The sequence below is a fragment of the Palaemon carinicauda genome, chromosome 21 (genome assembly GCF_036898095.1).
Source record: "Palaemon carinicauda isolate YSFRI2023 chromosome 21, ASM3689809v2, whole genome shotgun sequence".
Taxonomy (NCBI): domain Eukaryota; kingdom Metazoa; phylum Arthropoda; class Malacostraca; order Decapoda; family Palaemonidae; genus Palaemon; species Palaemon carinicauda.
In genome coordinates, this window is record NC_090745.1 from 33598172 (window position 1) to 33611682 (window position 13511).

General features: G+C 40.8%; 1 protein-coding gene across 1 annotated transcript in view; it reads right to left on the reverse strand.

The window, feature by feature from the left end:
- Window positions 1-13511, reverse strand: part of LOC137614828 (uncharacterized) — a 131960-nt gene that overhangs the window by 55522 nt on the left and 62927 nt on the right. Inside the window, exon 3 of the mRNA XM_068344489.1 lies at window positions 7862-8041. Coding sequence (XP_068200590.1) covers window positions 7862-8041 — 180 coding nt within the window. The remainder of the gene's footprint in view (window positions 1-7861; window positions 8042-13511) is intronic.

Below are 13511 nucleotides of genomic sequence, written 5' to 3' on the forward strand. Positions count from 1 at the left end.
TACCTTTTAGTTTCATTTTTTATTCTGTATGCCAAATGTTTAGAATTAGGATTGTCTTTGCCCCCTGGAGTTGCAAGATTTCTCCTTGTATTCTAAATAAGTGTGTTGCTTGAAATTCACAAGGCACAAGGCTTTTGAGCCTGTCCTAAATGAGAGTTGGCACCTCAAGACTGTAGGCCTATGCACCAAGATACGCTTTTTTGGGGGGAAGGAAGGAGGACGCAGCTGACCTGAACTCGACCTCACAAACATACAGGCCACGGTACGAAACGGAGCTGCCCAGTCAGGCTCCAATGTCAACCTCGTGCTCCCACTCTCCATCACTAGCCTGTCCCCTTACACAATAACTAACCTAGAATACGTAGAGGTCAAGCAGATGACCAGTGTTAGTGCATAGCTGCTAATTCTACAGCACATCGGTTCCAGTCTTGGGGGCTAGTTGGAGAACTTGGAGGGGGCCGTTGACTCTGCAAATTAAGTGCTGTAGGCCTAGTGAGCAAACTGAAGACCGCCACATTTAGGACACGGGCGCCCACAACAGAAAAAAAAAAAAAAATCTTGTGAGTTCAACTAATGGCCATTCCCCCTTTAGATAAGTTTCCATTTCTCATAAGTTAAGTTTAGGTATTATTTTGGCATTACATCTTTCGGGCTGCGTGCATGGAAATTAATGTACAGTATTCATATTTTTTTGATCTTGGTAATTGCTTGAGGTCACTGACCACATGTTGGGACCTCACAGCATCCTACCGCACAAATTGTTGATCAGAATTTTTTTACTCTTATTTATTCTGTTTGAGGTTTAATCCACGAGTTAATTCCGTTTAACGTTTTCAAGTTTTTGTGTTGTAAATTCACTTATTCATTTTATCACATGTAAAACTTATAATTGAGTTACTGATATTTTTTCCAATTTTTAATTTTGTGTTAAAATCATCGAGTTATTTCCATCCCTTTTTTCTGTAATAAATCATTTGGAATAGATTACACATTTTGGTATCCTTAACCCGCATTACATGAATTTTACCCACTTATACTATGGGACGGGTCAGAAGTACCCAAGGTGTTGAGTGTAACCCACTCTAGACAGAGGTAAGTTGGTATCAGCGAGTGTACGCTCTTTTACTTAGTGCTTTGAAGGTGAAGATCCCCATTTAACTTTACTTTATACTTTTATACTCCACTGTTCCCCTTTTTTTTATTGTCTCTAATTGCATTAACGTAAGATACCTGTACATCATCTCACTGGGGTCACTGGGACGGAGTCGAAACAGAGCCTTAGAGTGAGATGACTCTAGCCCTGGCAAAGCTAGAGTAGGCCATAAATTATTTCCAAATTAACGTGTGGAGTTCTCCGGCCTCTGGACAGTAAAATTGCCTCCTTTTGTATTTAAGAGTGAAAGGTTAGTGAACTATGGCAGTAAAGTATTAGCAGGGCGTTTGTGTCCCAAGAGTAAGTGCTCATTATCCTCCCCTGTTGAGCTTTGGGTAATTGCCGTAGGGAGACTTTCCTGGACTAAGTTCCCACTCAACCATTCACATAAAAATTCTCCACATATTAAAGCATTATTTTTTTAGTACACTATATATAAAAGCTTTATTTTTCCCTTTGGGCGTTCAAGGTTTTCACGAGTAGACTGGGGTCGTTTATCGGCAGTGAATAGCCTAAACTTCGTTAACAAGTCGGCAATATTTTGTCATATTTTAAACAGTATACATTTGATTTGCAAAGATTGGTTTTGCTGAGTACAAAGTATAATTATAAAAATCTCTCTCTCTCTCTCTCTCTCTCTCTCTCTCTCTTTCTCTCTCTCTAAACACGGCATTCGATTACGATAGCTGGTTCATTCTCTCTCTCTCTCTCTCTCTCTCTCTCTCTCTCTCTCTCTCTCTCTCTCTCTCTCTCTCTCTCTCTCTTGTGTTATACAATACTTACTAATAGATGAAGAAACCAAAATCGGTTTTCTTAAAGTGTCAATTAAATATAAAACAAAAAAAAATATACCGTGTTTACATCCATTTCAATCATAGCTTACAATACGGTATCTGATTTCGTCAGCAAACCACAATATTTTAGGAAACATCATTTTATTCTAGAAAATTGCTACTCTTCAAATAGTTAATTGCGGTTTAAGAAAACATGTGCATTTGTTTTTGAATTTCGGGTGTGTTTTAAAAATCGAGTATTGCTGACTTCTTTTTGTTTTACTTCTGGCTGTGATCAGATCAGCTGATGTCTAGCTGCCGCTCTCAATATGCGCGTAAGAATACAGCAACAAAGTATTGTTTATACCATTCCTTAACTTATTCAAACCATCTATACAGTTAGTTAATATTACATAAGCACCAATGTGTTTTAATCTATCATATTTTTTGTTAAGTACTTTTAAAACACACACACACACACACACACACACTCTCTCTCTCTCTCTCTCTCTCTCTCTCTCTCTCTCTCTCTCTCTCTCTCTCTCTCTCTCTCTCTCTCTCTCTGTATGTGTGTGTGTGTGTAACAAATGAAATCTTTGTGGCTTCACAAAGTATTAATTATATCAAAAGCAATTATGATTAAATTTTCCTTACTTTCTCCAAACTCGCACCATCTCTGTCACGTCGAACGTTATAGCGATAACCTAATTGTTCGACGACTTTAAAACCCGGCCTAGTACTTTCTTCTATTACTTTTTTTCTGACGGTTCCATAAAGGTGGGTACAAGTTGACTTATAACTGAAGTTAGGAAAAGTATTTTGGATATGGAAAGGACAATTATCTTTCGTAACAGTTTAGAATTATCGTAAATTATCATTCTGTCATTAGCGGCACTTTGTTACTGTTGATTACACGCAAAAAAAAAAAAAGAAAAAAAAAGTTTTCCTGCTTTGCTACGTATGTAGGAAATTATATAGATACGGTAAATATTTGTAATAAAATATTTACTAAAAGCTTTTAATATCATTATTTATCACTTTGATCATGCGCGTTTAATGCCTTCGTTTGTTTATTATGATCGAAGATAGAGCGTACAGTAAACGAATGGAAGGTTTCCGTTTCAGGCGGCGTTATAAATAAAAACATTATATAAATGGCATTCACTTCATTTATTTGGAAGTTCTAAGAAAAATTAAGTAGAACATTAGTAATGACAAAATCAACATATATATAATCAATACTTGGTAAGATTGCTGTCAATGCAAAAACTAACCTATACACAGATGTGTAAATGCGTCTGTTTCTTGTTATGATCAGAGAAAAACGTAAACAAAACATTGGTTGTCGTTTTTTATCGTGCTTTTTGGCGTGTTTAGGAAACGCATGATATAAAATCGCCTTTATTTTGATAATTCTGGATTTTCAATGATACAAGAAAAGCTATTCTATAGAGTGATGGTTTTGCTATTCACCAGTTGTCTTATACAATAGATGTGACAAACATTAAAATTTTTCTGTATTTTGGGTCGTGTTATAACGGGAAATATACGGTGTTTACATCCATCCTGGTTGTAATTTTAACCTTTTTTTTAAGTTATTAGAATTTTAAAGTATATTAAATGTTTGATTTGTTTACAAGAACAATTTTATATTATAATAAAATATAGTATAGTACATAGAAAGTATTGGAAATGGGTGGTAAACACGTTTGAATAGGCAAATTGCTGGTTGCCATGGCCCCAATGGAATTGTTTCTGTTCGTTGTGTGTTTCGAAATATGCGATTTTCCATTTATTCGAGGTCATTGATCGACCAAATTCTAGCATAATTCGGGACCCTACTGTATATACACTCATATATATATGTAAGATAAATGAAAACACACAAGACAAACAAAAAATAAAAAAAAAAAAAAAAAAAAAAAACAGAAAAAAAAACATCAAGGCAAGTCTTTGTGGGAGAGAAGGGCAGCATGTCCGTCCTCTACCGAGCCAAAAAGTAAAGTGGTTACTCAGCCAAGAGGTGTGGGTAAGCGGGATAGCCAGTCTACCCCCCCCCCCCCCCTGGTAACTAGCGGCTGGGGTAGTTATCTCTCACTAAAATTATCAAGGCTCGTCTTTCAGCTGCGCCGAAAGTAATACCCTATAAAAATCGAAGGTTTGTATTTGTGTCAGAACAACTAAATATTTAGGTGAATCAACTTATTGGCTAGAAGGTCCAGAATGGGTGAGTAATGATTTTGACAAGTGGCCTCTTTACCCTTTATTGAGCATATAGCCTTACTATAAGCATCAAATAAGTACAGTATGCACTATGCAAATAAATAAAGAAAACGCTGGTATTCTCAATACAGTAATACCTTGAGATACGAGTTTAATGCATTCGGGGACCTAGCTCGTGTGTCAATTTGCTCGTATCTCAGATGAATTTTTCCCATATAAAATAACTTTAAAAATTAATCCGTTCCCACCCTCTGAAAAAAAAGTCCCTAAAAACAGTATATTATAGTGGAAAAACATGTTTTTAATTGTTCTAATTAACATTCTATGCTCACAAAATAACAAATACCTTCTCTCAAGGGGTTAACTATGACACTGTAATTGTGCAGTGGCTTTACTTTCCTCTTGGTAAGGGTAGAAGAGATTCTTTAGCTATGGTAAGCAACTCTTCTAGGAGAAGGACACTCTAAACTCAAACCGTTGTTCTCTAGTCTTGGGTAGTCCCATAGCCTCTGTACCATGGTCTTCCACTGTCTTGGGTTAGAGTTCTCTTGCTTGAGGGTACACTCGGGCACACAGTTCTATCTGGTTTCTCTTCCTCTTGTTTTGTTAAAGTTTTTTATTGTTTATATAGGAGATATTTATTTTATTGTTGTTACTGTTCTTATAATATTTTATTTTTCCTTGTTTCCTTTCCTCACTGGGCTATTTTCCCTGTTGGGGCCCCTGGGCTTATAGCATCCTGCTTTTTTAACTAGGGTTGTGGCTTAGTATTTGATTATTAATAATAATAATAATAATAATAATAATAATAACAATAACAATAACAATAACAATAATAATAATAATAATAATAATAACTGGTTATGATGCTCAATGAAATGTAACATTATTATGGAGTTCTTACCTTCGAGACAGACGGTAGCGGCTAACGGCGGTGTGTGCGGAGGAGGAGGAGGAGGAGGAGGAGGGAGAGGGGACGGGGAGGAGAGAGACTTGACGGCAACACGTTCGGTACGCAACACTTTTGTAACACTACGTAACATAACCTTAACTTTGAATTTAACTTAAATGAAATTAGCAATATTAAATTTAACTTAAATGAAATTAGAAACTTTAAATTTAACTTGAATGAAATAAGTAACTTTAAATTTAAATTAAATGAAATTAGCTTACTGTACACACACTAAACAATAAAATGTTAATCTTACGTTACACTAAACTTCATTCTAATTTTGTTTTCATTTTCATTTTATTACTTTTCTTCTTCTTCCGGCTTGGCTCTTTTTGCCTCGCTTTTACCTTCACTTTTTGATGGCCTTTTTAAAAGGAACCTATCTAGGGATGCTTGCTTTTGTCTCCTCTTCAAGTTGCGAAAGTGACGCACGCAAGTGTCGTCACAATAGGCTAACACACGACCACTCGCCAACTTGTCCGAGTGCATCTTTTCCAAAAAATTAGAAAACTCCTGCCACTTCGCTAACATGTCTTTGATTTCTGCCGTAGAAAGGCGGCCCTCGTCGTCCACCTCCTCCTCGCTACTGAGCTCCTGCAACACCTCCGATTGTTGCATCTTCTGGAGCTCTATCAATTCCTGTGTCGTAAGCTCTTCCTGATGGTCCTCGACAAGATCATTCACGTCTGCCTCATCTACCTCCAGCCCCATGGACTTTCCAAGAGACACGATTTCATCCATCACAATAGGTTCGGGGTCATCAGGGTCTATTGTATCAAACCCTTCAAAGTCCTTGTCAGCGACGGAAGCTGGCCACAATTTCTTCCATGCTGAATTAAGAGTTCTTCTTGTGACACCCTGCCATGCATTGTCAATAATTTTTAAGCAATAAGACAATTTTGAAATGTTCCTTCCAAAATTCACGAAGGGTGAGATTGGTGTTGTCTGTGACATTGAAGCATTTCTTGTACAAATGCTTCGTGTACAGTTTTTTGAAGTTAGAAATAACTTGTTGGTCCATGGGCTGGAGGAGTGGCGTGGTGTTGGGCAGGAGATGAAGGACCTTAATGAACCTAAACTCATCAAGAATTACCTCTTTGAGACCAGGAGGGTGACCAGGGGCACTGTCGAGGACCAGGAGACATTTCATTGGCAGGTTTTCCTCGGTCAAATATTTTTTGACTGCCGGATCAAAGGACAGATTAACCCATTCTGTGAAGATATGCCGCGTAACCCAAGCCTTAGCATTAGCTCGCCACGTCACTTGCAGTTTTTCTTTCAAGATCCTCTGGCTCTAGAAAGCACGTGGGTTTTCCGAATGGTACACCAGCAGTGGCTTTACCTTACAGTCACTGCTGGCATTGGCACACAAGGCTAGAGTTAACAGGTCCTTCTTGGGTTTATGGCCAGGTAGTCTCTTTTCCTCTGCCATGATGAAAGTCCTCCTGGTCATCTTCTTCCAGAAAAGGCCAGTTTCATCACAGTTGAAGACTTGTTGGGGGATGAAGCCATGTCGGGCGATAACCAAGGCAAAGGTTGTGACGAAATCCGCCCTGGCTTTCAAGCCGGAACTTGCTGCTTCCCCATACCTCACAACAGAGTGTATCCCAGTTCGTTTTTTGAAATTATCCAACCAGCCACAACTGGCTTTGAAGGTTTCCGCTGACGTCGAAGTCTCCCCTCTCTAGGCTGCTTGCTTCCCTTTCAAGTCATCATAGATTCTGCTGGCCTTTTCACATATGATCGTCTCGGTCACGCTATCTCGCGCCAACTGTTTCTCCTTTATCCATGATAAAAGAAGCCTCTCCATCTCGTCGTGAATATCACTACGCAGTTTGGAGGATGGTTACTCCTTCAGAAGGCTTGGTGCTCTTTATAGCATCCTTCTGCTTGAGGATGGTACAAATTGTCGATGTACTCCTCTCATATTGGCGCGCCAGCTCAGTCATTCTTACGTGGCGTAAGAGTGACTGAGCTGGCGCACCAATATGAGAGGAGTACACCTACAATTTGTACCATCCTCAAGCAGAACGATGCTAGATGTTTTTCAATTATTTCATGCTTCATCTCCATTGCAATCATACGCTTTTTCTTTTTACTACCCTTGTTTGCACTCGCTTGCTTTAGACCCATTGCTTATTCACTTAATTCTGTACTGATTAACACAAAAAAACGCGTAAAAAAAACAAAACACTAAGGCCGATGCTCGGAGATAAACTTTACACGACGGACATCCGACAGGAAAGACCAAGCGATGCTGTCCTGGTGAGAAGCCTCTCGCACACTCGGCCACCTGGCGGCTGCATAGGGACCTACCTTGTATCTCAAATTTTTTCTCGTATCTCAGGACAAAAATTTGCTCGGAACTCTCCTCGTATCTCAAATTTCTCGTATGTTGGGACACTCATATCTCAAGGTATTACTGTACTAATAATAATGAAGATGATGTATCCCCACGTCATAGTGTGTATTACCAGGCATGTTTTGACATATACCGACGTCATCGGAAAAAAAGAGGTTAACATTGCCAGTATAAGTTTTAACATGCTGTACTGCATTATTATTGGAGCACAGTACATTTACTGCTATGGTGTATTATACAATCAAAGTAGAATTACATTACTTCGGGAATATTTACAAGTATTAAAAAATATTCATAAATAATATTATCCACAGAATATGTACGTGTGCGCAAGTGTGTAACACTCAAGAACAATTGTTATATAAATATAAAGCAAAAAAATTAATTTGTGGCCTTACTTGAAATTCTGGATAATATATGACCTCCTTCATTATGATTGTTGCAGTGCACCCCACTTTGTGAGTACGATCAACCTTCTTTTTCTTTTTAACAATAGGTTTCTGTGGAGGCTCTTCCTCTTCTCCACCAGCATCTACAACACCTGTCTCTCCAATAACGCCGGCTCCTGAACCTGTTAACTAGAAAAGCAACTGACTTTAGTAAACATTTCCTCCCAGTGAAATTAAATATTAGAAAAAACATACATTTTAAAATTTATATTTTCTTATTTATACAAAACCAAGCTTGACCTATGGTTATCTTAGGCTACGTCCCTGATTATACACGATATCTTCGGATAGCCACTCAGGGGGTTAGAACCCTGTGATACCTGACGGTAATTCTCTTATAATATCAATCGCAGAAATATTATACAGTAGAAAGTTGCTGGAGGGAATACTTCCATCAGGACGGCATGGCTCGAGCCCAAAAATAGATTTTTCCTGCGTCAAGATCCCTTTAATAGGAAAATGACTCCAACAAAGATGAAACTCAGTTGTTAGAAGTTTTAACAAGGTAACAGTAGGTACTGGTGGGTGGTAGGGAAGCCCTCCCCGTACCCATACAATGAGTATCCACTTTGACCTTCACCTAGGAATTACTGGTTGGATGAGATGAGAATTGTAATGTAAAGAACTAAAATTTATATTGTTAGGAAAAATATAATTATTTTCAAAATTTGTGATTTGTCCCTACACGAAGACAAACCATAGTCCTTTAATATGAGACTTATCTTTAGGAGGAAAGAAATTCTTATAACCATACTGGCTGGTTTAAAATCCAAGGATGTCGGGACTATCGAACCTGAAAAGGTTCAAGAGTATTCACCACATTTCACCTCCTAACAACCAGAGAGAATATTCTCAGGTGAAGAATTAAGTTTCTGTCCGGAGACAGACAGTCACTTAGGAAACCAAATTTTTCCAGGATATAATATCTGAAATGTATTGCTGATGGAAAGTAATGAGTTTACATTTCTGTCCAATCTCCCCACTGTAAGGAAGATGGGGAGGGCAATGAATGAATTAGTAATTATGCAGCATCTTATTATCCTCTGAAGTTGGTCGATTGGATCCCGCCTGGTTGTCAGGATATCCTTTGAATTTTCAATTCTTGTAGTCCTGACCGTCCTGTGCGTCTCTTTATAGGCTACAAACCCCCCCCCCCCTTCCTGTCTTTTCATACATACATATACCCAAGGCACTTCCCCCAATTTTGGGGGGTAGCCGACATCAACAATGAAACAAAACAAAAAAGGGGACCTCTACTCTCTACGTTCCTCCAGCCTAACCAGGGACTCAGCCGAGTTCAGCTGGTACTGCTAGGGTGCCACAGCCCAACCTCCCACATTATCCACCACAGATGAAGTTTCATAATGCTGAATCCCCTACTGCTGCTACCTTCGCGGTCATCTAAGGCACCGGAGGAAGCAGCAGGGCCTACCGGAACTGCGTCATAATCGCTCGCCATTCATTCCTATTTCTAGCACGCTCTCTTGCCTCTCTCACATCTATCCTCCTATCACCCAGAGCTTTTCATAAGTTAATGATGATGACCAGGTCTTGGCAGGTTTCCTTAGTCACTGCCATTCATTCCTGTACGTCTCCCCCTGATTGTCCCCTCTCTCCTTGTCGACGTGACAATGACTCAGCTACGTTGTGTCTACATGCCTGGGGTGTTGAAAGGTCAGTTTATGACATGGTCGTTAGAAATAGCTACCGCCTTAGACCCAACTACTGCTGCTTCGGGGGCAGTTGTTCCCAGCTTAGGCAGTATGATAAGTGAATTTGCCCCCTTAGGTTATCTAATAGAGCGACTCTGGGGGTACTGGTGTTCCTGTGATGTGAATCTTTCCTCCATATTTCTACCACACTGTCATAGATAGTTTTTCATAAATCTCTAATGATTTCACAGCTGTTTGGCATGTTCTCCATTGGTTTGTAGCCTTAGCCATACAGTATTATATTTGGTAGGAATATTTATTCTAGAAATATCTTTAAGTATATTTTTTCCTGTATGACTGGTGAATCTCGAGTAGATAGGGTTAGGAACGAAGTAGTGAGGGTGAGAACTGGTATAAGAAATGAGTTTAGCAGCTAGAGTGGATATGAATGTGTTGAGGTAGTTTGGCCATGTTGAGAGAATGGAAAATGGCTGTCTGCTAAAGAAGGTGATGAATGCAAAAGTTTATGGGAGAAGTACAAGAGGAAGGCCAAGGTTTGGGTGGATGGATGGAATGAAGAAAGCTCTGGGTGATAGGAGGATAGATGTGAGAGAGGCAAGAGAGCGTGCTAGAAATAGGAATGAATGGCGAGCGATTGTGTCGCATTTCCGGTAGGCCCTGCTGCTTCCTTCGGTGCCTTAGATGACCGAGGAGGTAGCGGCAGTAGGGGATTCAGCATTATGAAGCTTCAGCTGTGGTGAATAACGGGGGAGGGTGGGCTGTGGCCCCCTAGCAGTACCAGCTGAACTCGGTTGAGTTCCTTGTCAGGCTGGGAGGAACGTAGAGAGTAGAGGTCCCCTTTCTGTTTTTGTTTCATTTGTTGATGTCAGCTACCCCCCAAAATTGGGGGAAGTTCCTTGGTATATGTATGTATGTATAAATTTTCATATATGCTTAGTCTAAAATTTAACATTTTTTAATGATTTGTACTCCTTGAAATTTTTCCTTCTTTACAGGTTGCCAATGAAATAGAGTGTTCAACGGTAACCTGTACCAGGCGGGTCAAGTTGCCTTGTGGTCGCAAGACTTACCAGAAACATGAGGACTGCCATGTTTCAAAAGAGTCCCTTGCAATTTGGGAACCTACCAACTGCCAGGTGTGCAAGGGCCTTATAGACACTGGCTTCCACGTCACTGCTGTACCCCAGGATGTGAAAGCGCAGGATCAGAAGATGATTCTTCAGTGGGTTAGAGGCTTTCAGAAGACCTCTCAACAAGGTCTTCCTTATCTTCCTTCCATGGAACTTAAGGACCTCCTCTTTCCCATGGTCGAGGTGACCGCTGTTTTTGGCCACCATTTGCCGACGGTTCTACTCCTGCCGGTACTTATGGAGCATGCGGATGATGAAGTTAGGAACACTCTACAAGTGATGAGCCTAGACACCGACAACAGTTCAACAACTTCTTCTGTGCCGTCAGAGAGGGAGAGGATCCTGCTGACCACGGAAACCTCTGGCGAGTCACTAGATGTACATCAGGTGAGTACAGTTCCAAATACAGAACTTCTTTGGCTCATTCCCCCATCCTCGTATCTCAGGCCCCATCATCTACTTCTACCCCTGTTCCTACACCGGATAAACCTTTGTTTCTAGGTCAAATGGAATTTATGGCATCCATGAAGGATTTCATGGAAAATTTACATGCCAAACATGCATGTGCTCAAGCGTAGCTTTACAAAAGGCACCTACTTCTAAGGCTCCACCAGCTTTGAACCTACCTGAATGCTCGGTTAAGAACCCTTGGAGTTATGCTGAGCATATGGCTTTAAATTAAGGGTACCTCCATATCAAAGAAGGTTTGGGTTCTAAGCCAGTCTATGACTTAGAATTCTTCCCCTCGATTGATAGTTAACCTTACTATTATGTAAGGCTTAACTCGGAAGCATATATTAGTGATGATACGATACCTAGGAAAACGATCTTCCTGGACCACAGCAAAGATCAGTTTCTTGGTTAAGAAGGTAAAAACAGCCGAATTTACTAATACTGTACCAAACTTTCTGCTTTCGGCAGGAAGCAGGCCACCTTTGTAGCTCCAGAGGATACTGTCTCTCCCTTCGCCTCTAAAAGCTTAGAGGTTGTAAAGAAAGCAGTATTGGAGGGTAGACCATTGCCAGTGCTAGAGGAGTGCAAACATTATGATTTGCACAGCTGGGAAGATATCCAACACACTTTTACCGTTGAAAAACTAGATAAAGACATCGGGGGCAAGCAGTTTAATGAAAAAAGGCCTAGAATACCTGAATTCCTATTAAAAGAAGAAATGGAAGCTAAAGAAAGACTATCTGCATCTTTATCCTTCCCATCTTATTTGGAGATGCTAATTAGAAACTATTCCAAATCTGATCTCTTCCCGGTCTTGGCAAAAAATCACCTCGCCTCTTTCCGTAGAGATCTCCATGCTTTCTTCCTAGCCAGAAGAGCATGTAGAGAACATGCCCTAGACGCAGCGACTATCAGGCATGAACCTAAAAAACTGATCGACTCCAAAATGTGGGGGGCGGGGAAGATATAGACAAAGCGGTCCAAGAAAATATGAGCCCTACTGTTAACAAAAGTGGGGTATGTCCTCTAAAAGGAAATTTACCCCTGGAGAAGGACCTCAACCCAAGGGCAAAAAGCTTAGAAGATACTTTAGATACTTTAAGGGAAGGAAATCCTTTTCTGTCACTACAGCCTCAGTTGCCGCCGTTCCCCAGACTGTGTACAGTACACAGTTCCCCAGCAATATGTATCACAGTCTCCAGCCTTCAACACTGTGTATGAGAGAGCCACCATTACATTTCACCCTGACAGAGCTAACAAGAAGAGCGCCAGTGGCAGGGGAAAGTCTGGAAGAGGCGGTTAGTCTATAGGCCAAGGAAGTAGAGACAAGGCGGTTAAAGAAGCAGGTCCTTCACAACGAGGAGCTACTGGTATGGGGACGACTTTACCTTTTCAGGGATGGATGGGAATTCAATCCTTAGGCTCATAGCATAGTCTCGAAGGGACTAGGCTGGAAATGGAGACAGAAACCTCCTCAGTTCAAGAGGTTCTTCCAACCCTAAACACCATTCTTAGAGGATTATGTACAGGATCTTCTCAGGAAGGGAGTCATCTGTTGCACAAAATCCTTGAACTTTTAAGGGCGGCTATTCTGCGTGCCCAAGAGAGATTCGAACACTCTTCAAACTATTCTTGACTTGTCCCCACTAAACAAATTTATTCTGAACGACAAGTTCCAGGTGCTGACTATCTCGCAAATATGGACCCTACTACCCCAGGGGGTCCTACACCGTCTCCATAGATCTTACAGACGCTTATTGGCATCTTCCAATAGGTCAGTGCTTCTCCCCCACCTTGGTTTTTGACTGACAAGAAAGGGCTACATATTCAGAGCTATGCCCTTCGGGCTCAATATAGCTCCAAGGATTTTCATGAAGCTAGTCGAGGCCATCGTCCAACAATTACGGAACAGAGGCCTCCAGGTGATGGTATACCTGGACAATTGGCTGGTCTGGGCTGCAACGAAGTCAGAGTGTCTTCGGACAGCTCAAGAAGTCATGAAATTGCTAGTCTCTGGGCTTTCAGATCAATCTCAAAAAGTCCAGGCTGTCTCTAGTTCAAGAATTCCAGTGGCTAGGACTTCACTGGAACCTAAAGTCACACACCCTCTCTCTACCACAAGGCAAGAGAAAGGAAATTGCGCAATCTGTCAGGTGCCTACTTCGCTCAAGAGTACAGTACTCACCATGCGACAACAGGAAAGTGTGTTGGGTTCACTGCAGTTAGAGGCCGTGATGGACCCAATCTTAAAAGCAAGACTCAAAGATGCCAACAGAGTCTGGAGCAGAAAGGCATCCAATGCTCAGAGAGATCTTTGCCACAAAAACCCGGTCTTACTACGAA